The following is a 24,531-nucleotide window of genomic DNA, read 5'->3' on the forward strand; positions in this document are numbered from 1 at the left end:
AAGCTACTTTTTCAACTATGTGTGTGTGTGTGTGTGTGTGTGTGTGTGTGTACGCGCACGCTTGAGTATGCACGTGTGGTTGTATCACCATCTCAGTCTTTAAAGAGGAAGGAAGAAGAAAAGAAAGGCATGTAATAAGAGACAACAGAAGAGAAAACAGAGTTGGGGGAAGCGCAGAGCCGCCTGCATTTGCGGAGAGCAGATTAGCTGAAAATAAGGAGTAGATTAGTGGTGTGCTTTGACTCCTCTTGACAGAGACCTTTCACTTTCTCCCTCCGCGTCACGCTGCCTGACACTAAGCCTGGCTCTTTCTCTTAATTCTCCTTACCTGGAGGCTATTGGGACTGTCAATTGGGGGGTGGGGGGGATGGCACATGAGCAGGCAGTGGAGGGGTAGAGGGGGTAACTCACTTAGCCAAAGGACTGGCATAGGAACGAGGCATCTGAGCTCTGCCACGTTCTGGTACCCATGAAACATAATTGTAACAATGGTATACACACTTAATTGTACACACACTGGTGTAAAGTACTTAAGTAAAAAATACTTTAAAGTACTACAGTTATGTTATACTTTTACCTGACTAAAGAAAATAATGTACTTCTAACTCCATACATTTTCTCTGACAACCTAAAGTAATCGTTATATTTTGAATGCTTAACAGGACAGGAAAATGGTCCAATTCACGTATTTATCAAGAGAACATTCTGATCATCTCTACTGCTTCTGATATGGGGGACTCACTAAACACAAATGCTTAATTTGTAAATTATGTCTGAGTGTTGGAGTGTGCCCCTGACTGTCTGTAAATAAAGAAAAAACAAATAAATGGTGCCATCTGGTTTGCCTAATATGAGGAATTTGAAATGATTTATGCTTTTACTTTTGATACTAAAGTGTATTTTAGCAATTACATTTACTTTTGATTTTTATTTGAGTCATTTTCTATTAAGGTATCTTTACTTTTACTCAAATATGACAATTGGGTACTTTTTCAACCACTGGGTACACACAATACACACCAATGGGCCATCCTCAGTGTCCCAACACGAATGCTCATTTGAAACACACCAACACAAGGGGATTATCTTCACTGTCTAACTTCAATGGATCTGACTGATTGAGGCTGGCTAATGATCCTATATCCATGACTTATATACTGTAGAATAATAATTTTAAACGTATTAAACCTGGATATTGAGACAGAATGTCATATATTGGCACATCACAGTATATCACACAGACGGTTAGATAGGAAGTGCCGTTAAGAAAATGGAGGACTTGTGTAAGATGGGAGTTATCAATGTTGCCTTGGGAGTGGCACCATGTTTTAAGAGTGGTTACAATGTATGTATGTCTGTCTGTCTGTCTGTCTGTCTGTTTGTATGTACAGTGCCTTCCGAAAGTATTCGGCCCCCTTGAACTTTGCGACCTTTTGCCACATTTCAGGCTTCAAACATAAAGATATAAAACTGTATTTTTTTTGTAAAGAATCAACAACAAGTGGGACACAATCATGAAGTGGAACGACATTTATTGGATATTTCAAACTTTTTTAACAAATCAAAAACTGAAAAATTGGGCGTGCAAAATTATTCAGCCCTTTTACTTTCAGTGCAGCAAACTCTCTCCAGAAGTTCAGTGAGGATCTCTGAATGATTCAATGTTGACCTAAATGACTAATGATGATAAATACAATCCACCTGTGTGTAATCAAGTCTCCGTATAAATGCACCTGCACTGTGATAGTCTCAGAGGTCCGTTAAAAGCGCAGAGAGCATCGTGAAGAACAAGGAACACACCAGGCAGGTCCGAGATACTGTTGTGAAGAAGTTTAAAGCCGGATTTGGATACAAAAAGATTTCCCAAGCTTTAAACATCCCAAGGAGCACTGTGCAAGCGATAATATTGAAATGGAAGGAGTATCAGACCACTGCAAATCTACCAAGACCTGGCCGTCCCTCTAAACTTTCAGCTCATACAAGGAGAAGACTGATCAGAGATGCAGCCAAGAGGCCCATGATCCATGATCCAAGCCAAGAGGCCCTGAAAACTGCTGTTCACAAATGCTCTCCATCCAACCTCACTGAGCTCGAGCTGTTTTGCAAGGAGGAATGGGAAAAAATTTCAGACTCTCTTTCAACGTTTGTTGTTTTGTATTGTTCGTGTTCTTCTTCATTAAAGATGTATCGAACGAACCACGTTGCATTTTGGTCCGATCCTTATTCCACCTCTTCGTCAGAGAAGGAGGTAGAAAAAAGCCGTTACAGAATCACCCACCACAAACGGACCAAGCAACGTGTCAACGGGCAGGAGCCATAGGAGAAGCAACAAAGGCAGCAACAGCGATCACAGGACTTCTGGACTTGGGAGGAGAAATTGTTCGGAGAAGGACCCTGGGATCAGCCTGGAGAATATCGCCGCCCCAAAGAAGAACTGGAGGCGACGAGAGCTGAGAGGCGCTGGTATGAGGAGGCAGCGCGGCGACGTGGATGGAAGCCCGAGAGTCAGCCCCAAAAATGTATTGGGGGGGGGGGAGGCTCAGGGAGAGTGTGGCAGAGTCAGGAGTCAGACCTGAGCTCACTCTCCCTGTTTATCGTGAGGAGCCAAGGAGGAGACCAGAACCGGTGTTGGAGGTGAGCGAAGCAGAGACTGTGAAGGAGTTAATGGGGAAATTGGAGGAGAGAGAAATGAGGGAGTTGCGGTGTTGGTGCTTTTTGCATGGAATTCGCCCGACGGAACGTGTCAGGGATTTAATGGCACCTGGGTCAGCGCTCCATACTCGTCCTGAGGTGCGTGTTAGTCGGCTGGTGAAGTTGGTGCCAGCCTCACGCACCAGGCCTCCTGTGCACAACCCTAGCCTTGCACGTCCTGTGCCAACACTGCTATCAAGATCTCCAGTACTCCTTCACGTTCTAGCCCATCCTGTGCCACCTCCACACATCAGCCCTCCGGTTGCAGCTCCCCGCACCAGGCTTCCTGTGCGTGTCCTCGGCCCAGTACCATCAGTGCCAGTACCACGCATCAGGCCTACAGTGCGCCTCGCCTCTCCTGCGCTGCCGGAGCCTCCCGCCTGTTCAGCGCTGTCGAAGCCTTCCTCCTCTACAGCGCTGCTGGAGTCTCCTGCCTGTTTAGCGCTGCCAGAGCCTTCAGCCTCTACAGCGTTGCCGGAGTCTCCTGCCCGTTTAGCGCAGCCAGAGCTGCCAGTCTGCATGGAGCAGCCAGAGCTGCCAGTCTGCATGGAGCAGCCAGAGCTGCCAGTCTGCTTGGAGCAGCCAGAGCTGCCAGTCTGCATGGAGCTGCCAGTCTGCATGGAGCTGCCAGTCTGCAAGGAGCTGCCAGTCTGCAAGGAGCTGCCAGTCTGCAAGGAGCTGCCAGTCTGCAAGGAGCTGCCAGTCTACAAGGAGCAGCCAGAGCTGCCAGTCTGCATGGAGCAGCCAGAGCTGTCAGTCTGCATGGAGCAGCCAGAGCTGCCAGTCTGCATGGAGCAGCCAGAGCTGCCAGTCTTCATGGAGCAGCCGTGAGCCGTCAATCAGCATGAAGCAGCCAGACCCGTCAGTCTGCCAGGATCCGCCAGTCAGCCAGACTCTTCCAGATCTGCCAGTCAGCCAGACTCTTCCAGATCTGCCAGTCAGCCAGACTCTTTCAGATCTGCCAGTCAGCCAGACTCTTCCAGATCTGCCAGTCAGCAAGATTCTTCCAGATCTGCCAGTCAGCCAGATTCTTCCAGATCTGCCAGTCAGCCAGACTCTTCCAGATCTGCCAGTCACCAGACTCTTCCAGATCTGCCAGTCACCAGACTCTTCCAGATCTGCCAGTCAGCCAGACTCTTCCAGATCTGCCAGTCAACCAAACTCTTCCAGATCTGCCAGTCAACCAGACTCTTCCAGATCTGCCAGTCAGCCAGACTCTTCCAGATCTGCCAGTCAACCAGAAACGTCCAGATCTGCTAGTCAACCAGACTCTTCCAGATCTGCCAGTCAGCCAGACTGTTCCAGATCTGCCAGTCAGCCAGACTGTTCCAGATCTGCCAGTCAACCAAACTCTTCCAGATCTGCCAGTCAACCAGACTTTCCAGATCTGCCAGTCAACCAGAAACGTCCAGATCTGCTAGTCAACCAGACTCTTCCAGATCTGCTAGTCAACCAGACTCTTCCAGATCTGCTAGTCAACCAGACTCTTCCAGATCTGCCAGTCAGCCAGACTCTTCCAGATCTGCCAGTCAGCCAGACTCTTCCAGATCTGCCAGTCAGCCAGACTCTTCCAGATCTGCCAGTCAGCCAGATCTTCCAGATCTGCCAGTCAACCAGACTCTTCCAGATCTGCCAGTCAGCCAGACTCTTCCAGATCTGCCAGTCAACCAGAAACGTCCAGATCTGCTAGTCAACCAGACTCTTCCAGATCTGCTAGTCAACCAGACTCTTCCAGATCTGCTAGTCAACCAGACTCTTCCAGATCCGCTAGTCAACCAGACTCTTCCAGATCCGCCAGTCAGCCAGGATCTGCCAGAACTGCCAGCCAGCCAGGATCTGCCGGATTCAACTGCCTGGCTGGGCTTCCTCTCAGTGCTGGGCTTCCTCTCAGTGCTGGGCTTCCTCTCAGTGCTGGGCTTCCTCTCAGTGCTGGGCTTCCTCTCAGTGCTGGGCTTCCTCTGCCCCGAGCTGCCCCTCTGTCCCGAGCTGCCCCTCTGTCCCGAGCTGCCTCTCTGTCCCGAGCTGCCCCTCTGTCCCGAGCTGCCCCTTTGTCCCGAGCTGCCCCTCTGTCCCGAGCTGCCCTTCTGTCCCGAGCTGCCCCTCTGTCCCGAGCTGCCCCTCAGTCCAGTGGGGTTCTGGGTGAGGACTACTAGGCCATGGTCGGCGGCGAGGGTGGACAATCCTAGGACGCGAGGAGGGGGGACTAAGACATTCATAGAGTGGGTTCCACGTCCCGAGCCGGAGCCGCCGCCATGGACAGGCGCCCACCCGGACCCTCCCTATTGTTTTGATGTGCGTCCGGGAGTGCGCACCTTAGGGGGGGGGGGGGGTTCTGTCACACCCTGGTCTATATTTATTATGTTATATTCATTTATTGAGTCAGGCCAGGGTGTGACATGGGTTTATTTGTAGTGTGTTTTGTCTTGGGTTGTGTGGGGTGTATAGATTAGTCTATGGCTGCCTGAGGCGGTTCTCAATCAGAGTCAGGTGATTATCGTTGTCTCTGATTGGAAACCATATTTAGGTAGCCTGGGTTTCACTGTGTGTTTGTGGGTGATTGTTCCTGTCTCTGTGTTTGTTGCACCAGTCAGGGCTGTTTCGGTTTTTGACTTTTGTTGTTTTGTATTGTTCGTGTTCTTCTTCATTAAAGATGTATCGAACGAACCACGTTGCATTTTGGTCCGATCCTTATTCCACCTCTTCGTCAGAGAAGGAGGTAGAAGAAAGCCGTTACACATACATACAGTACATCACTTACACAAGTCATTTAAAGAAGATACAATGAGAAATGCAAAGAGAGAGAGACACGTTTCATCTTTTTTGTTATTTCCCAAATCCAGGAAAGGCTACATTGTTTTATTGGAGTGTTTGAATAGTTCACCAGTCATCCAAGCGTCCAATCACGCTGCAGGTAACCCTTTAGCTTTAACCTTTGTTTCACGTTCTAAACGTAAACAGAGAAAAAAAATTACGGGAAAATTAAACGAAAAAACAAACCATATTTACATACTGCAATATAAATATGTCCAATGTACATCATTATACACAGAGTACCTCAAATGGTCAGATCATGTAGATACATTGAGACCAAAGTACCTAAAAATATGCTTAAAAACAAAGAGGAAAAATTTAACAAGATATAAAAATAGGGTTGACAAGTCAAAAAGAGTGACCGGAAACTCAAATCTTTTCAATTGTTTGTCTGGAAGCTTGTCTGGTCATAGGGGATCTTGGACCCATGTCTACAGTACATCCTGGGTGTGTCCGAAATGGTAATTAACCTTCTCCCTTATAGTGCACTACTTTTGACCAGGTCATGCAGTGAGCTCTGATCAAAAATAGTGCACTATTTAGGGAATAGGGTGCCATGTCAGAACAGCCTGTCTATGGGGGAAAACACTTTGCTTAGAATGAATAATGGTTATAGTCAGGCAACATTAAGAGCAATGGGGAAGGGAAATATTACAAGGGTGAAAAAGGTACTATGGCATCAGGTAAGTATATACTGTAAACTCCTATAAGAAATAATCTACTACCATTATATCAGACATACTTGGACATTTACTCAAGAATGTATTTAATTAAGCTGATGCCATGGTGGTTTATACACATACTGTACACCTAAGGAAAAAAACAACTTGTCAATGTACCGTTATTACTTAAGGCTGTCTACAAGCTCTGTTGACCATCAGTCAAAATGTAATTTGGTTATTTATTTAACCAGGTAAGTCAGTTAAGAACAAATTATTATTTACAATGATGGCCTGCCTACCCCGGCCAAACCCAGACGATGCTGGGCCAATTGTGCGCCGCCCTATGGGACTCCCAATCACGGTCGGATGTGATACAGCCTGGAATCGAACCTTAGACCACTGCGCTACTCGGGAGCCCCATTGATATTCTGTGAGCTTCAATAAACTACAAATACAGAGGGAATACACCGAGCCAAGCTGGTTTAAATGATGTCATTCCAACCAGTTTACAACCAGATTGTAATATGGTTATACTGATATAATTCCAACCAGTTATGCCCGCTGGGAATCAACAAAACCATGTAGATAAAGTACCAGGGTTAATATGAAGAGCCTTTGCCCTGTAAACATAAACACCACCATAGTAAAACCAGAAAACAGGGTTTTAACTTCAATCCTTAAAACAGTGGAAGTGCGAGGAAAAATACATGTCTCTATAGATTTTATACCAATATCACTTGAATATTCCTGTGGTCAAAGCCCTTCCTCCTTTATCTTGTCTTGTCCCAGTACTGATATATACATGTGATATTATCATGAAGAATTACCATAGTGTCTCAAGTCATCGCAGCTTTTCTCTTCATCCATCATCTTGACCCGTTCAGTCGCCATCTCAACAGTTTGACACTTGAATGTACTTGGTTAGGTCCATTGAGTAAGGATGGTCGGTTAAAGTCAGTTGGAGAGGAAATTACGACTCCAGAAGTCAAAGTTAATCCACAATGTTTCAGGATAAATCTTATAGGAGAAAGAGCTACTTTAGGTCTGTACACTTGAAAACATATTTTAGTCAAACAACTATAAATGTTAACCTTTCCTCCCAATGGTGTCCTTACACAGATTTACTCAGTTGCTTGCTCTCTCTCTCTCTCTCTTTCACTCACACATAAGCACACACACGCACCACATTGTTTACAGCAACAACAGAAGAAATAGTATCATGAGTACCAATATACACAGGGCCTTCGGCACAGGAGGTGAACAGATATTCCATTACGCCTGTAGTAGTTAGAAAATTGGTTTAGGATATGTGATGTGTTATCAACACTCTTCAACCTGTTCAGAAATTACTCCAACAAAGATGTCTTAATGATACAATTTCCTTCCTTCAATCATCCCTGTGAAAGATTTCTGATTGAAGAGGAATCTTTACAAAAAACATTTGGCCCGGTGCTCATAAAACAGACCCATCAATTCCCTTATAATAATGGATGATTTGCAAGGGCAACAAATTAAATCACTTTACTATCTCCCAAAATTCTCCCATTGTGCAATCATTTCTTAAATCTCAAATTGTGGTTTAAACCTTTTGCCCCTAAGTAAAGTATTTAAATCATTTTTGATCTTCCATCTGGACATACTTTTGTACACGAATGGCATGTCAAGAGTTTGATAGCTTAATAGTACCAATAATAACTGGGTCAAATAGAACCTTAATAATTGTGATATTGGTGGGACATGGATTATGGAGGACCTTACGTGTCGTAAACTCTATTACATTATCAATAGTAATAGTTTCTTTCCTGTATGCATCGTATCACTTACCATGGTACCTGACTATGCATGGTATCACTTACCATGGTACCTGACTATGCATGGTATCACTTACCATGGTACCTGACTATGCATGGTATCACTTACCATGGTACCTGACTATGCATGGTATCACTTACCATGGTACCTGACTATGCATGGTATCACTGTGCATTCAACATAGCAGTTCCTTTTGAGTATCTAATGCAAAATGTTACGAAGGTGTTTATTTTTCTCCATGTAGGCATGGAAGCATGAATGGATGGAATTAGTAATTTCATATAACAGTCGAATAAAAACCCAGTCTGGCTCCAACAGATGAAGACCTGAAAGGAAATGTTTTAGTACAGAGTGGGGAGAGGAGAGGTGAATGCCAGAAACACACAGAAATCTTGAGCCATTCATTTGGTTGATGCTTAATAACAATAACAAGCTTTAAAGCTGATCATGATCGTTTCTGACAGAGATTCACCTCTGTGGTGATGATATGAGAAAAACAACAGAACAAATACAATATACAATGTCCACCAGGGAAGCACCTCTCTGTGTCGTGGAATATCTCTATCCTGTCCGTTGTGCCAACAACAACAGAAACTCCACTGTCAGTTACTCAGTCTAGGTTACACAATATGGAGTAGAGTAAGAGGAGAATGAGGACTGGACACTGGGAAAGTAGTACGATCACTGGGTAGTCTATGGGGACACAGTATGTGTATGTTCAGGGGCCTTGGTGATCCGTGAGTCCGATCAGATCCACTCCTGGTCCTACATGATACTGACACTGCGGTTGAGTTCACCGAGGGCGTTGTTATTGTTGACGTTAGGGTTAGGGTTAATATCGGGGTTTCTGCGGCTCATGTTGGGTGTGGTCAGGCTGCTGACGGGGTCATTGGGGCAGCCGTTGTGGAGCAGGATGTCAGAACATTCCTGGCTTCCTGCCCGCCGGGCGCAGGACAGCGGCGTCTGGCCGCGCGCGTCCCGACTCTTCACATCCACACCATACTGAGGGAACAGAGGAGAAGTGTGACGAGGAGGAGAAGAAGAAGTGGACAGAAAGAGGTGTAGTTGACATTTTGTTTTAGCTAGTTCAGTATATTGTTTGATTCTCACAAAGCACTCCCTTTTCATCCACAGCCAAGTGTTTTTCCTGGTCATGTCACATTCTCAGAACAAACTCCTGGCTCTGACCATAACATTTCCCCCATCTATTTAACTCTTTAACCATCTTATCTTATTCATAATCATTCAACCTTTATTCAACCAAGAAGATAATTAATCTTTAATCAAGGTTGAAAACAATTCTCTCTCGAAGCCCAACCTACTCACCCAGATGAGAAGCTGGGTGATGACCACATTGGCCATGGCGCAGGACAGGTGCAGGGCAGTGCGTCCGTCCCCGTCCCCGTACGTCTCGTTGACCTCCTCCTTGGTGCCGTGGGCCAGCAGCAGCACCACCAGCCTCAGGTCGTCCTCCACCACAGCCCGAAGCAGCTGCTGCCCCAGGGGCACGTCCGACTGGGGGACATCCATAAGGAACAGCTTCTGTTCATACTTTGCCCGGATCCAACGCTCCCTCTCCTCCCTGGGGTAGGACACAGAGAGATGACATCGAGGGTTAAGGAGAGTCGTTGAGTTTACAGATGATCGAAAAACAAGGAACAATAATACAAATGTGTCCAGATAACGCTATTGAGGCTTACATCAAATTAAAGCGATTAGCTTTTTTTTTTTTTTTTTTTTTACATTTTAAGAAAGTACATACTCCGTCTTCAAAGTGGTATATCATACACTGTAGTTGGAGGAAAGTTATGCTGCTTTAAAAGTTGATATACTTGTTATCCCACTGAAGAGTAGGAGAAAATGCCCTTTGAAAGTTTTGATGAGATTTTCACACTTCCCAGAGAGCTCTTCTTGTTTAAGCCCATTCAGCATCGCTCACACCCACTTGAACTTTAGCCTCACCCACACATGTAAATGCATGTGAGTCAGGATGGCATTGTCCTCCAGAAAGCAGTCTCTCTTCTTAAACCCAGCTAAATTCAGGGCAACAATATTTTTGAGAGCTGTAGCAACACTTTTGCAGTGCATATATGTGCAGTAGCAAAGATGATCTATATTCTGACCAGGAAGCCTCCATTCTGTTATAGACATAATTCTGTGACAAACCAATCAGGTTTCATCTTTCGGCATGTCCAACCACTCCATTATCTCAGCCAATCATGACTAGCCAGGAAGGATCCTTTATTTCTCCCTGTATAGCTCAGTACTCTCTCCTTGACTAAACTAGGCTCATCATTTCACATTGTTATTCCTATTTACAGATGCCATATGAGTATGTAATTAAGGCACATGAACGTTCATATGTTCAAGAAGGCATTTCTGATTGAAAAAATTATAATAATTCAAAATGGGATTTTCAATTAAATAACTAGATGTTTGTAATATAAAGCTATGATAATCCTTCATAAAAGGACCTTCTATGATCGCGTGGGTTGGGGTCGAAGGATATGCTGGCAGGCTTTAGAGCAACTGCATTTTGCAGCACTCATAGAGCCTAGACCACATCTGACCACTGCAGTGTAATGTCTTAAGATCAATCCTAACCCTCCCTCCATTGTCTCAAGCATGTATTTTCTCTAATATGAAGCCTAGTGTAGCCTCTGAGTGTCAGGACACTGACGGTGAAAGGGCTCAGTGGAGGGGTCAGATGCTGAAACTGTATCCCACCTCCACTGATAATCGTCTGCAGCAGGAGGGTTACAGTCTAGCCAGCTATCTAAAGGTTACACATTGTGAACAGCATGTCTGCTGTGGACAATACAGGACAGGAGGAGAGGGGGACATGTTTTTATCAGCGCTGTCAGCCGTCAGTCTGAACTGGATAACTGGTGGAACCCCCACAAAGGAGGCAACCAGCGCCTGGACCCTGGCCTCCCCTGGGGTGCCCGGGATGGGAGGCCGATCGATGGGCCTGAATGGTAGTCAGAGAGGGGGACTGAAGCTGAGGTTGGGGCTCCTTCAGTTATAGAGCCAGAGAATGGAGAAGAGGAGGGCTCCCTCCATTCACTGCCAGTCAGACCTATATCTCTCTATCACTCTACATCTTCAATCTCGACCCCCACAGTTCTCTTTTCTCCCTCCCACACACAAACCGCCAAATCATCCCAAAAATTTAAATCAATACAGTGAATAGCTGGGCATGCTCAGTGTGGTTCTGACCCTGCGACCCCGTTGGGCAGAGTGATAAGGGAAGTAGAAAGGGGCTGTTGTTTGGGCGTCTGGGTGAGTGACAGAGAAAAGAGGCTCACACTGATAGGGGCAAACGACTCTGTCGCTGGTTGGAGTGACAAGGATCCCCCAGGACACTGACTGTCTGCTAACCAGTCTGTATGGAAACTAACGCCACATCACTCAGCACAAAGTCAGTCAGTAGGCCTAGATAGCAGTCTAATTCACCTCAATCACAAATAGCTTGTGGCAATGCGCCGTGATAGAATGACGCCATCTGTCGGGAAGACAACGTTTAATTGCTAAATTGTAATTATTTCGCCACTATGGCCTATTTATTGCCTAATCTTACTACATTTGCACACACTGTATATAGAATTTCCTATTGTGTTATTGACTGTACGATTGTTTATCACATGTGTAACTCTGTGTTGTTTGTGTCGCAATGCTTTGCACTATGTTGGCCAGGTTGCAGTTGTAAATGAGAACTTGTTCTCAACTGGCCTTCCTGGTTAAATAAAGGTTTAAAAAATAAAACAGATTTGAAAAATCTGCCAGGCCCACTATACACAGCACTCCAAATCAGCAGTTTCAGCCTTAACTACAGGGGCGAATTAGCCTCTATTCTCTACTGACGGGCCTGGCCCACCATACAGCTGCCTTTGTCAGCCTCCGCAAAGAATTTGATGAACTGCTAAAGACACTCAGCCTGGCAGATAAAAGAGTCACCCTGAACTCTCTCACTGTCCTTTACTCATTAAAGGATTGCTAATTGCACTGACAGAACAGAAATAGTTTTATGTTGAGTGCAGGGTCCATTAACACTTTACTTAAAGCCTGCATACATGCTTAGTTTAAAGCAATATACGTCAACGATTTAAGTTAAGTTTTACTAGTTCTTACGCAATTCTTCAAATTAGCTCAGTGCTACAGGAATAGCACTAAACGTGCCTTATGACTTCCTATAGTGAACATTCAGAAACAAAAAAAGAACATTTTCTTAAGGATGGGGGTGCTATGAACGCAACAATGTAACTCTAATGGCAGGAGATTGGAGTGATGTAAGCCCTCCATCAAACCCTGTCATTATATATGGACAAGGCTGTTAGAAGATCAATGGGAACACAGAACCAGTGGATTTCTCTGGGTAGGAGACTGACAGCCCATCCCACCCCCCTGGTTTCCACTTTCCACCACAGGAACCAAGGCCGAAGATCAAGTATGTGTGAAAACTTTATGAATATCTGATCGATTTTGGGTAATTGTGAACAATTCTGAACAAATATACTACGGCTGTGTAGCCTAGTGGTTAGAGCGTTGGACTAGTAACCGGAAGGTTGCAAGTTCAAACCCCCGAGCTGACAAGGTACAAATCTGTCATTCTGCCCCTGGCAGTTAACCCACTGTTCCTAGGCTGTCATTAAAAATAAGAATGTGTTCTTAACTGACTTGCCTAGTTAAATAAAGGTAAAAAAATAAAACTACCAGGTTTTGTTTGGCTAAATTAGGAATTTGTGATGGAGTCAAACAGAGTTGTTGGTCAAAGTTTTCTTCTGAGAGCTAACCCACTGAATGAATGCCAGATCGGGGGAGGAGAACACAGTGAATTGACATGAGCTAAATGAGGCAGAAAGTTAGCGCCAGGACGTGAAACAAAAAGGCTGAGAACCATTAACAAGATGTCAACGTATTCACAAAGCAGTCTCAGTACAAGGGCTGATCTGGAATCAGGACCTTCCCTGTAGAATCTTGTTCCTTGTGATCTAAAAGGCAAAACTGATCCTATAGCCTCTTTGTGAATACATGCTTTGAAGCCACAAAATCAGCCTGCCATATTTCCAAAAAGACCTCAAACCCAGTTCTTTAGGTCCAAATGCAACCACACTAGTACTTTAAAGAGTTCTGTTCAAGAAAATGGAAAGCACCCACCCAGGCCAGTTGTGGGGACTCAAATTCCTTTGCTGCTACACCACTTGAAAGGTAGAGTGTGAAAGGAAGTGAAATGGTAATCCCGCCTCTGTCTTTTGTTTGAAATAGAACAACAATCCAAACAGAGGTAGAGTTTAGTCAGTCAGGGGGAAAGCCGAGACCCTTGAAAAGGACACTTCCTCTCCGCAGGAGGAAGAAAAATAAAATCAGCAGATTTAGCATGTCAAAGAGGAAGGAGAAAATAGAGGGAGAAAGAGAGGAGATAGAGAGTGAACTTTCTCAGCAGGGCATGATATTCAGGAAATCAAGCCAATGGTTACCTTTGACACACACACACACACACACATTTGCGCAAATACAGTACTCACACCAAATTCCTCTGTTGCTTAGGGGACAGAGGAGACTTGTAGAAAAGAGCGTGAGAGCAAAGACCTCAATGAAAACCTCTGATTTTGTCTCTATAAATGACAAAGCATTAGTGCTTGGTGCAGCATTCATTTCCTCAGTCATTAAGTGTTATATCTGTGTGCAGTGATGATCATTTATTTACCTTATAGCTGACCTTTGTTTCAAAAGTTTAGTCTAAAGTCACAGAGGGTCTCTCATAAGACCAAAGGAAACGGTAAAATAGGATGTTAGATTCTGCTTGTTAGTTCCTGAGCTGAGCAAAGGATTCTGACCTCCACATAATTAAGTGGCAAATGGCGGAATGATTCTCCTCAACCCAGCCCACGGAGTCAACAACACATGACTGGATCCACATAAAGGGGAAGAAACAAGGATAATTAGTCAAGCTCCAAAGACAAAGCCAAATAGGGATTTATTGGGGGAAAGAGAGTGAGGAAGATGGGGTGGGACCATGGTAGCATTGAGTAAAGTGTCCGTGAATAGGCAAGACCAGAGAATGACAAATCCTGGCCTCCTCTAATAAAGATACCATTGATTGGTCCACACATTAAGGGAGGAATCAGGATGCCCCACCCCCCAAACAATCAGGGTAACTCCCCCCACACCCCTCCTCCCTGCTCCTCAACTTTCACATCAAATAGATGCACAGAGAGAGAAGGAGTGGTGGAGGGGGGGACTAGGCAATCAAAACACCTCTCACAGTGGGAGGGGGTGCCCTGTATAGGAGTGATTCCCATGCAACAGCCGGCAGTTTCACTAACACATTGAGAGGAATGTTATTAGACCCTAAAGAAAGAGTACACAGAGGCAGGATACCTCCACTGTGACCCAAAATTAAGGAAAGCTTTAACTATGAACAGACTCAGTGAACATAGCTTATCTTCTCTCAAGAGCAAGGTCTGCCTACAGCGGCCTCCCTCAATAGCAAGGCTATGTGCACACTGCCCACAAAATTAGGTGGAAACTGAGCTGCACTTCATAACCTTCTGCCAAATGTACAACCATATTAGAGACACATATTTCCCTCAGATTACATAGACCCACAAAGAATTCGAAAACAAGTCCAAATTTGATAAAACTCGCATATCTATTAGGTGAAATAGCACAGTGTGCAATCACAGAGGCAATATTTGTAACCTGTTGCCACAAGAAAAGGGCAACCAGTGAACAACAAACACCATTGTAAATACACACTATATTTATCTGTCAATTTATTTTCCCTTTCATACTTTTACTTTTTTCTTTTACTTCAAAAGTTTGGATTTGAAATCAAACAATGATTTCAAGTGCATTTTTAAGTGCAGACTGTCAGCTTTAATTTGAGTGTGTTTTCATCCATACAGGGTGAATCGTGTAGAATTTACAGCAGTTTTGTACATAGTCCCCCCATTTTAGGGGAGCAATGGTATTTGGATAAATTCCCTCATATGTCTATTAAAAAGTAGTAAACAGTTTAGTATTTGGTCCCATATTCCTAGCACACAATGATTACATCATGCTTGTGACTCTACAAACTTGTTGGATGCACTTGCTGTTTGTTTTAGTTGTGTTTCAGATCATTTTGTTCCTAATAGAAACGAATGGTAAATATTTTATTTTATTGTACCATAGGCAAGTCAGTTAAGAACAAATTCTTATTTACAATGACGGCCTAGGAAAAGTGGGTTAACTGCCTAGTTCAGTGACAGAAAGATAGATTTTTACCTTGTCAGCTTGGGGATTGGATCTAGCGGTTACTGGCCCAACGCTCAAACCACTAGGCAACCTGCCGCCCATAATGCATTTACATTTTAGTCATTTAGCTGCTGCTCTGATCCAGAGTGATTTACAGTAATGAGTGCATACATTTTTGGTACTTTATAATGGTCCCCTGTGGGGAATTGAACCCACAACCCTGGCATTGCAAGCGCCATACTCTACCAACTGCCACACGGACGATAGTGTCATCTTAGAGATACTTTTATTGTAAATAAGAATATCATATGTTTCTATACATTTCTACATGAATGTGGATGCCATGATTACGGATAATCCTTAATGAATCGTGAATAATGATGAGTGAGAAAGTTAGACGCACAAATATCACGCTAACCTCCTGTTATTGTAATGGTGAGAGGTTAGCATGTCTTGGGGGTATGATATTTGTGCATCTATAACTTTCTCACTCATCATTATTATTATTATTCAAGACTTATTCAGGAGTATCTGTTATAATGGTAGCATCCACATTAATGTAGAAGTGTTTAGAAACCTATTCTATTCTTATTTACAATAAAAGTGACTACAAAATGACACAATACATTATTCACCATTCATTTCTATTGCGAACAAAATAATCTGAAACACAAACAAAACAAACAGCAAATGCACTCAACAAATTTGTAGAGGCACACGTTTGATGTCGTCATTGCATGCTACGAATATGGGACCAAATATGTAACTTTTAACTACTTCAATACACATAATATCTGCGTTTAGTTTTTTTGCCTGTAATTTGTGGAACAATCTGCAGAGTTCAGTGCAGTTACATGTGCTGGTGCCACTCAGGCAGTTTAAATAATTGATCGAGGACCTCTATGTAGTTGAATGTGATGCAGAAAAAATGCCTCACTGTCCCAATAACCACAAGGGGCATTGTATTTGCACATGGCTACAATACTGTCACAGTACACAGTAAAAACTAGAGAATGTTTTTAAAAGTTACAATTATTTTCCTCTCAAGTAGTCAAATTAAATAATTTAATAATAATTATAGTGTAATTATTACCAGCGGCCGCTAGAGTGGGAGCAAAAATACAGATTCAATTCTATTGGAGTAAAACAGCATGACCACAATCACTAATGTTGGTTAAATTTAGATTTTTTCCGCCATTGTCCATTTGCAAGTGTCTCGCGAATGGAAAGAGTAGACAGATCAAGAGCGAGGATCCGCCGACCATCAGAAGTCATTCACAGAACCACAGAATTTCTTAATTTCTATACTTAATTAGAATTCCAGGTAAGTTCACTGTTATTGATTAATTAACTTTATGTGCAAATTAAAACTGTTGCGCAACATTACAGCTAGCTAGCATTGTAGTGTAGGCTTACTGTTACTGCACGATTTGCATAATCAGATGCTAATGTGAGCATCTAGCTAGAGCTAATTAGCTAGCTAGCTACAGTAACATTAAGTTATACCACTTTTATTGATTCATGGACAGTATGTATGCCCAATGGATCAGTGCATAACCTGTTTGAAATTTTCAACAGAGCGGTATTAGCTATTATCAGTAGCTAGCAGACTTTACTGACTACTGCCAGCAGGTTAGTCAGTGCAACATGTGTTTTACTCTGAAAAGCGAGCTGCTAGCAGACAGTTAGCGGCAGTTGGTCTGTGCTACATGTGTGTTTCACTCAAGTTTAGAGCTATTAGACAGTTTTTAGCTGCAGTTTGGTCGATGCGACACGTGCATTTTACCCTGAACAGAGCTGATGGACAGTTTTAGCGCAGTTTGGTCAGTGTGACAAGTGCGTTTTACTCTGAACCTTAGAGCTGTTACCGGTTTGATGTTTTTTTCCTGCAGTTTACAGACATGTGCATTTTACTCTGAACAGAGCTGTTGGGACAGATTTAGAGCAGTTTGGTCGGTGCAACACGTGCGTTTTACTCTGAAAAGAGAGCTGTTAGTAGACAGTATTTAGCGACAGGCAGGTTGATGCAACAAGTGTCTTACTCTAAACAGAGCACTGCTCTCTTGTAATTTGTGCAAATGTGTGTTTATGCAATTTAAATCAACTTGTTGTTCTTGTCATCAAGGATGCAGGCTGCACACGTGAAGTACAGGGATTGTCAAAAGTACATTTGCTATGAGGGGCAATTGACCTTCAAATACTTTTTGGATTGTGGTGAGTGAAAAGTTTCACATTTCACACAATATCATATGGAACAACACACTTATACCGGCACACTTTAAATATACTTACTTTATATTTACTGTCAAACTGATTGCCGATTTCCTTGCTGATAATGAATACAAAGGAAACTTGCACCTCCCCAAATCACAGATCAGACAAAGATTGGTTTATGTTTTGGGAGTTGTCTTATTATGCTCATCTGTAGCTGCGCTCATTGTCTTTGCCAGTCATTAATGGTTTAAAAAAATAAGTGATACTAACATTTGTATGCCGCTACAATCTCAGTATTGATAGCTATCTGTGGTGTATTGCTATAATACTGCTGATATAATAATTCAGTATGTGGCAGTAGTAGCCTGTAGACTGCATTTAATTGGAATTGATGTGGAAAGGAGTACTAAGTCAGTTTTGAGGGTTATGATGTTGAAGTAAAAATGACCTCTTGATTTCTGTCTTCTGTTCTGGTTTTTCTCTAAAAATACACAATATATTTCATCAATAAGGCAATCATATTTCGTCTTCACAGTTGCCAATAAATTTGACATTCCAAACTTGGACTTAAATGTCTCTCAGGAATCGAAGACTGACGTTGATGGGGAGGTGTTTGAGTTTCTTCTAAAGAAACAAGACCTTGGTGTGCAGGAGGTTTGTTTACCCCAAAGACCCAAATCCTGATGGTGACTTGCTTATTAGCTTAGAGCTTCACAGTCATCCATACAGTCCTGGCTAGCCTAACACATGTTCTGAATATGTGAGACAAACAGATAGATCTGCTGATGTCTTTTCTCATTTTGATATTTTAAAATGGTCTTTGTTTCTGTGCTCACCTCTCCCACCCCTTTTAGAACAGTAGTGGGCCTAATCAATTCAAAATGTTACATTTTTGCATTCCCTTGTCATTAACAAAAGTCCTCTAATCATAATAATGGATGTTTCCACCTAAGTTGTGTTATAATTACAGTGTTAATCACACCAGTTAAATGTTAACATGATTGCTAGATTTGTTGAGCTTCTCTGCAAGCAGCTCCTTTTCAAAATACAGTGGAGACAATGAGGGGGACTCCGATGACCGATTATATTGCAGCAGAGTCCTGCTACAAGAAAAACAGGATAACCATCATGTAAGTACTAACAATTCCCAGTTTAAACAAATGCCAAACTTGAAGATTGAGTGACAAATTACATCAATGAAAGTTGTGAAAGGGTGATCATGGTGTGTTTAATTATACTTGCTATTTCATTGCTGTTTTAAAAGTGTTAGTGTGTTCCTTTTTAAATTACTCCAACTTAGATGATTGAAGACATTCTGAAGAACAAACCTGGAGGAGAGAGGATCATGAATGAGTATGCTCGGACAAAAAGAATAACAGATAGCAGAAGACGCGATATGGTCAAGATATTGGTTGCACAAATGACAAGTGAGTCATATACTCATTACATACCTTACCACCTAACAACAATTTTAGCAGAAGTTGTGATTTACACATCAATACTTTTGTTTGGAACTCAAACAGTAAAGTGTGTGTGTGTCTAGGGCAAGTCCTTCAAGGCGTGTTAAAGAGGACTACGCAAAGGGAATCATTGCCTTGTTCCCATACCTGGCTGATCCTAGGAGCAAGTTTGGTATGTAAGTACATTCAAACCGAAGTCTAACCTTTTTAACTCTCTGGGACTCTTACACCTTGAATTTTTTTCAGAATGTCAATATTTAAATTGTTGTTTTACTGTTTGGTGATGTTTTTATTTAAACTAACGTTCTGTTAACATGTCTGTATGCCCACCATCTCTGCAGTCTCTCCTAAGCTCAACTCTGGCGGTATAAAAGCCCAGTTAAGTTCTGCACTGTGAGGGTCAGACCTGTTGAATGAGCAAATATTCATCCATGGGCACATCTGTAGTTAAGGATAAAAATGAACATGAAGATATTTCAACCTGCTCACTCAAACTGAATTATACTTTACTTTAGGAGCATTATTACAATGCAGAAGATGGGAGTGGATATCTAGCATGGAGACTTAAATTTGTTCAAAGGGAAGCATCAGAGGGACGACAGAAGACCATGCGTCAGTCACTGGCGTGTAAGTGATTGTGATTGGCGTTAGTCTCATTCATGACACATGACCAGAGAATAATTGTATGTGAACATCTGTATAAGCAAATGTTTCTTAGTCTCATACCCTTTTAGTATTTCTTAGTATACATTCTGTTTCTGAGTCAAATAAATCCTACTTTTCATCTGGTGACATAACTGCATGCATGGATCTTTGACTGCCTTGCCTTGAAACTGTCAGGACACTTGTTTTCTGTTTTACAACAGTCTGATTAAGACTGATATATTACTGTCACAAGAATTTTCAATCCCAATGATGATAACTAACAATTATTTAAACTTTGACCAATCCCCGAGGTTTGTAAGACCCTCGGTTTAATACAAATTAGGCAAAGACTCAGCTTATGCAAAAGGTCCGTAAAGTTATTCACGAGAATGTTCTAAAGTCCATAATACAAAGACATGCCATTTTATAACTCACCCTCCCCCCACCTACTAATATGCACATACCGACACACAAACAGTAGGGGGATGTATCTTTCCCCACAGATCTCATTCCTTTTTATCACTACCAAGTTGGCAGTTCCATCCCCCCGAGATTAGAGGGACCTTGACAGGACTCCCTTTCCTGTCGTAAATTCCCCAGAGTTCTAACCAGGTCAGGTCATGCATAGTTTAATTGTTCTCTGTGTTTTCTTAGACACACACACACATTTCTACTTGTCTCAACCAAACCTTTTAGACTGAAGTTTATCATTCTAATTCGTTATACATGTTACATAATCTAATAATTACTAATAGTTACGTTTGTCTAATTATTCATTATATATGTTACATAATCTAATAAATACGTTTCAGGGTGGAATTCTTTAGTCATTACCATAAACATATAAATTCCCTTGTCAATTACATGACGATAGTGCCACACCATAATGTTTACTGTTCTGTCTTGACTTATTCCATCTTGTCTGCAGATTGAGCAAGATTTTAGTCTGATGTTTGGTGATGCAACATCTGCAAAGTTCCTTGAGAAGTGGCCTACTCTCTACAAGCAGAAAGTCATTGACCAAAGCAGTGGCTTCACACAGACAGGCAACCTGCAAAACCCGGTTCAATATGCTGAATCCACAAAAGGAGTGGAAAATGGTATGCTGGAATAAAATGATTACACTAATGGAAGGGAGCATTATTTCTGAAATGGAATGATGTAACTGTCATGACGTTGGCCTGGGGGATAGGTTTATGACCATCATAAATACCTCTCCCCCCTTTTCTCTTCTCAAACCTATTGAGGTTACATTTAAAAAAACTTGGTTAACATAGAGATTCTGGGAACATCAGTATGTGGGGGGAAATGAACTATATTCTGGTAATCCGAACTGTCAGGACCCGGTTTCAAACCTGGGTCTCCGGAGTGAGAAACAGTCACTTAACCAACTGAGCCACGAATAGTCAGCAGAACCCAGAAGATGAGGCAGACACAGCAGTACTTAAGACGGTGTATTTAATAAAGTAAAGTCCTTCAATACAAAAATGGCAAATCCAAAAGGTGGTAGGAATAGCACAAAAAAAGCCTCAAGAGATACTCAAAAACAAAAACAGAATTCCACAAGAGCATCCACCGGAATCGACAAGAATACACAGAACACTAGGGCTGGGTGCTAACATACAAACACAGAGCACAGAACTGAGGGAAACTAAGGGTTTAAATACAATCAGGGGAAACGAGGCACAGGTGCAAATAATAATGGGGAACAAGGGAAAAAACATAAGGTCAAAAAGCACAATGGGGGCATCTAGTGACCAAAACCCGGAACAACCCTGGCCAAATCCTGACACCAAACAATTAAACATATGCTGTGGTACTTAATGAATATGACGTCAGTTCGGTTGTCATCTGAGACATTCTAATCAATGATAAGATGACATAAACTCCACAGTGGAAAGTCTATACATCAGAGTTATCAGATTCACATGGAATTGTTGTTCAATTTAAATGTTTGAATATGAAATTATTTGTGATGGGATGAAATGTGATTTTAGCTTCTAAAATGTGAGATGTGGGTTGTCATAAGTTAGGGCTGCTCACTCATTGGCCCGCTGTAACGGCTTTCGTCTGGTGAAGGAGAAGCGGACCAAAATGCAGCGTGGTATTTTTGATACATGTTTAATGACGACGAAAAAACACGAACAATACAAAAACAACAAACGGAATGTGAAAACCCACACAGCCTATCTGGTGACAACAAACACAGAGACAGGAACAATCACCCACAAAATACTCAAAGAATATGGCTGCCTAAATATGGTTCCCAATCAGAGACAATGATAATCACCTGACTCTGATTTTTTGCTTCACGGAAACATGGCTCACTGGAGAGACGTTCTCGGATGCGGTGCAGCCAGCGGGTTTCTCCACACATCGCGCCGACAGAAACAAACACCTTTCTGGTAAGAAGAGGGGTGGGGGCGTATGCCTTATGGCTAACGAGACATGGTGTGATCACAGAAACATACAGGAACTCAAATCCTTCTGTTCACCTGATTTAGAATTCCTCACAATCAAATGTAGACCGCATTATCTACCAAGAGAATTCTCTTCGATTATAATCACAGCCGTATATATTCCCCCCCCAAGCAGACACATCGATGGCTCTGAACAAACTTTATTTGACGCTTTGCAAGCTGGAATCCATACATCCTGAGGCTGCATTCATTGTTGCTGGGATTTTAACAAGGCTAATCTAAAAACAAGACTCCCTAAAATGTATCAGCATATCGATTGCGCCACCAGGGCTGGCAAAACCTTGGATCACTGTTATTCTAACTTCCGCGACGCATATAAGGCCCTGCCCCGCCCCCCTTTCGGAAAAGCTGACCACGACTCCATTTTGCTGATCCCTGCCTACAGACAGAAACTAAAACAAGAAGCTCCCACGCTGAGGTCTGTCCAACGCTGGTCCGACCAAGCTGATTCCACACTACAAGACTGCTTCCATCACATGGACTGGGACATGTTTCGTATTGCGTCAGGCAACAACATTGACGAATACGCTGATTCGGTGTGCGAGTTCATTAGAACGTGCGTTGAAGATGTTGTTCCCATAGCAACGGTTAAAACATTCCCTAACCAGAAACCGTGGATTGATGGCAGCATTCGCGTGAAACTGAAAGCGCGAACCACTGCTTTTAATCAGAGCAAGGTGACTGGTAACATGACCAAATACAAACAGTGCAGCTATTCCCTCCGTAAGGCTATCAAACAAGCTAAGCGTCAGTATAGAGACAAAGTAGAATCTCAATTCAACGGCTCAGACACAAGAGGTATATGGCAGGGTCTACAGTCAATCACGGACTACAAGATGAAATCCAGCTCAGTCACGGACCAGGATGTCTTGCTCCCAGGCAGACTAAATAACTTTTTTGCCCGCTTTGAGGAAAATACAGTGCCACTGACACGGCCTGCAACGGAAACATGCGGTCTCTCCTTCACTGCAGCCGAGGTGAGTAAAACATTTAAACGTGTTAACCCTCGCAAGGCTGCAGGCCCAGACGGCATCCCCAGCCGCGCCCTCAGAGCATGCGCAGACCAGCTGGCTGGTGTGTTTACAGACATATTCAATCAATCCCTATACCAGTCTGCTGTTCCCACATGCTTCAAGAGGGCCACCATTGTTCCTGTTCCCAAGAAAGCTAAGGTTACTGAGCAAAACGACTACCGCCCCGTAGCACTCACTTCCGTCATCATGAAGTGCTTTGAGAGACTAGTCAAGGACCATATCACCTCCACCCTACCTGACACCCTAGACCCACTCCAATTTGCTTACCGCCCAAATAGGTCCACAGACGACGCAATCTCAACACTGCACACTGCCCTAACCCATCTGGACAAGAGGAATACCTATGTGAGAATGCTGTTCATCGACTACAGCTCGGCATTTAACACCATAGTACCCTCCAAGCTCGTCATCAAGCTCGAGACCCTGGGTCTCGACCCCGCCCTGTGCAACTGGGTACTGGACTTCCTGACGGGCCGCCCCCAGGTGGTGAGGGTAGGCAACAACATCTCCACCCCGCTGATCCTCAACACTGGGGCCCCACAAGGGTGCGTTCTGAGCCCTCTCCTGTACTCCCTGTTCACCCACGACTGCGCGGCAACGCAGGCCTCCAACTCAATCATCAAGTTTGCGGACGACACAACAGTGGTAGGCTTGATTACCAACAATGGCGAGACGGCCTACAGGGATGAGGTGAGGGCCCTCGGAGTGTGGTGTCAGGACAATAACCTCACACTCAACGTCAACAAAACTAAGGAGATGATTGTGGACTTCAGGAAACAGCAGAGGGAACACCCCCCTATCCACATAGATGGAACAGTAGTGGAGAGAGTATTAAGTTAAGTTCCTCGGCATACACATCACAGACAAACTAAATTGGTCCACTCACACAGACAGCATCATGAAGAAGGCGCAGCAGCGCCTCTTCAACCTCAGGAGGCTGAAGAAATTTGGCTTGTCACCAAAAACACTCACAAACTTCTACAGATGCACAATCAAGAGCATCCTGGCGGGTTGTATCACCGCCTGGTACGTCAACTGCTCCGCAACCACTAACATTGAGTGGCTGCTGCCAACACACTGACTCAACTCCAGCCACTTCAATAATGGGAATTGCTGGGAAAGGATGTAAAATATATCACTCGCCACTTTAAACAATGCTACCTAATATAATGTTAACATACCCTACATTATTCATCTCATATGTATACGTATATACTGTACTCTATCATCTACTGCATCCTTATGTAATACATGTATCACTAGCCACTTTAACTATGCCACTTTGTTTACATACTCATCTCATATGTATATACTGTACTCGATACCATCTACTGTATCTTGCCTATGCTGCTCTGCACCATCACTCATTCATATCTTTATGTACATATTCTTTATCCCCTTACACTGTGTATAAGATATTAGTTTTGGAATTGTTAGTTAGATTACTTGTTGGTTATTACTGCATTGTCGGAACTAGAAGCAC

General features: G+C 43.2%; 1 protein-coding gene across 2 annotated transcripts in view; it reads right to left on the reverse strand.

Moving 5' to 3' along the window:
* Positions 1-8,648: 8,648 nt before the first annotated feature.
* LOC135512514 (arf-GAP with GTPase, ANK repeat and PH domain-containing protein 3-like) overlaps positions 8,649-24,531 on the reverse strand; it is a 271,006-nt gene continuing 255,123 nt past the window's right edge. For both annotated transcript variants that reach the window (XM_064934621.1, XM_064934611.1), the window contains exons 17-18: positions 9,303-9,558; positions 8,649-8,978 (exon numbers count right to left, since the gene is read on the reverse strand). In XM_064934621.1, the coding sequence (XP_064790693.1) occupies positions 8,742-8,978; positions 9,303-9,558 (493 nt within the window). In that variant the 3' untranslated portion in view covers positions 8,649-8,741. The remainder of the gene's footprint in view (positions 8,979-9,302; positions 9,559-24,531) is intronic.

The sequence above is a fragment of the Oncorhynchus masou genome, chromosome 3 (genome assembly GCF_036934945.1).
Source record: "Oncorhynchus masou masou isolate Uvic2021 chromosome 3, UVic_Omas_1.1, whole genome shotgun sequence".
NCBI classification, from domain to species: domain Eukaryota; kingdom Metazoa; phylum Chordata; class Actinopteri; order Salmoniformes; family Salmonidae; genus Oncorhynchus; species Oncorhynchus masou.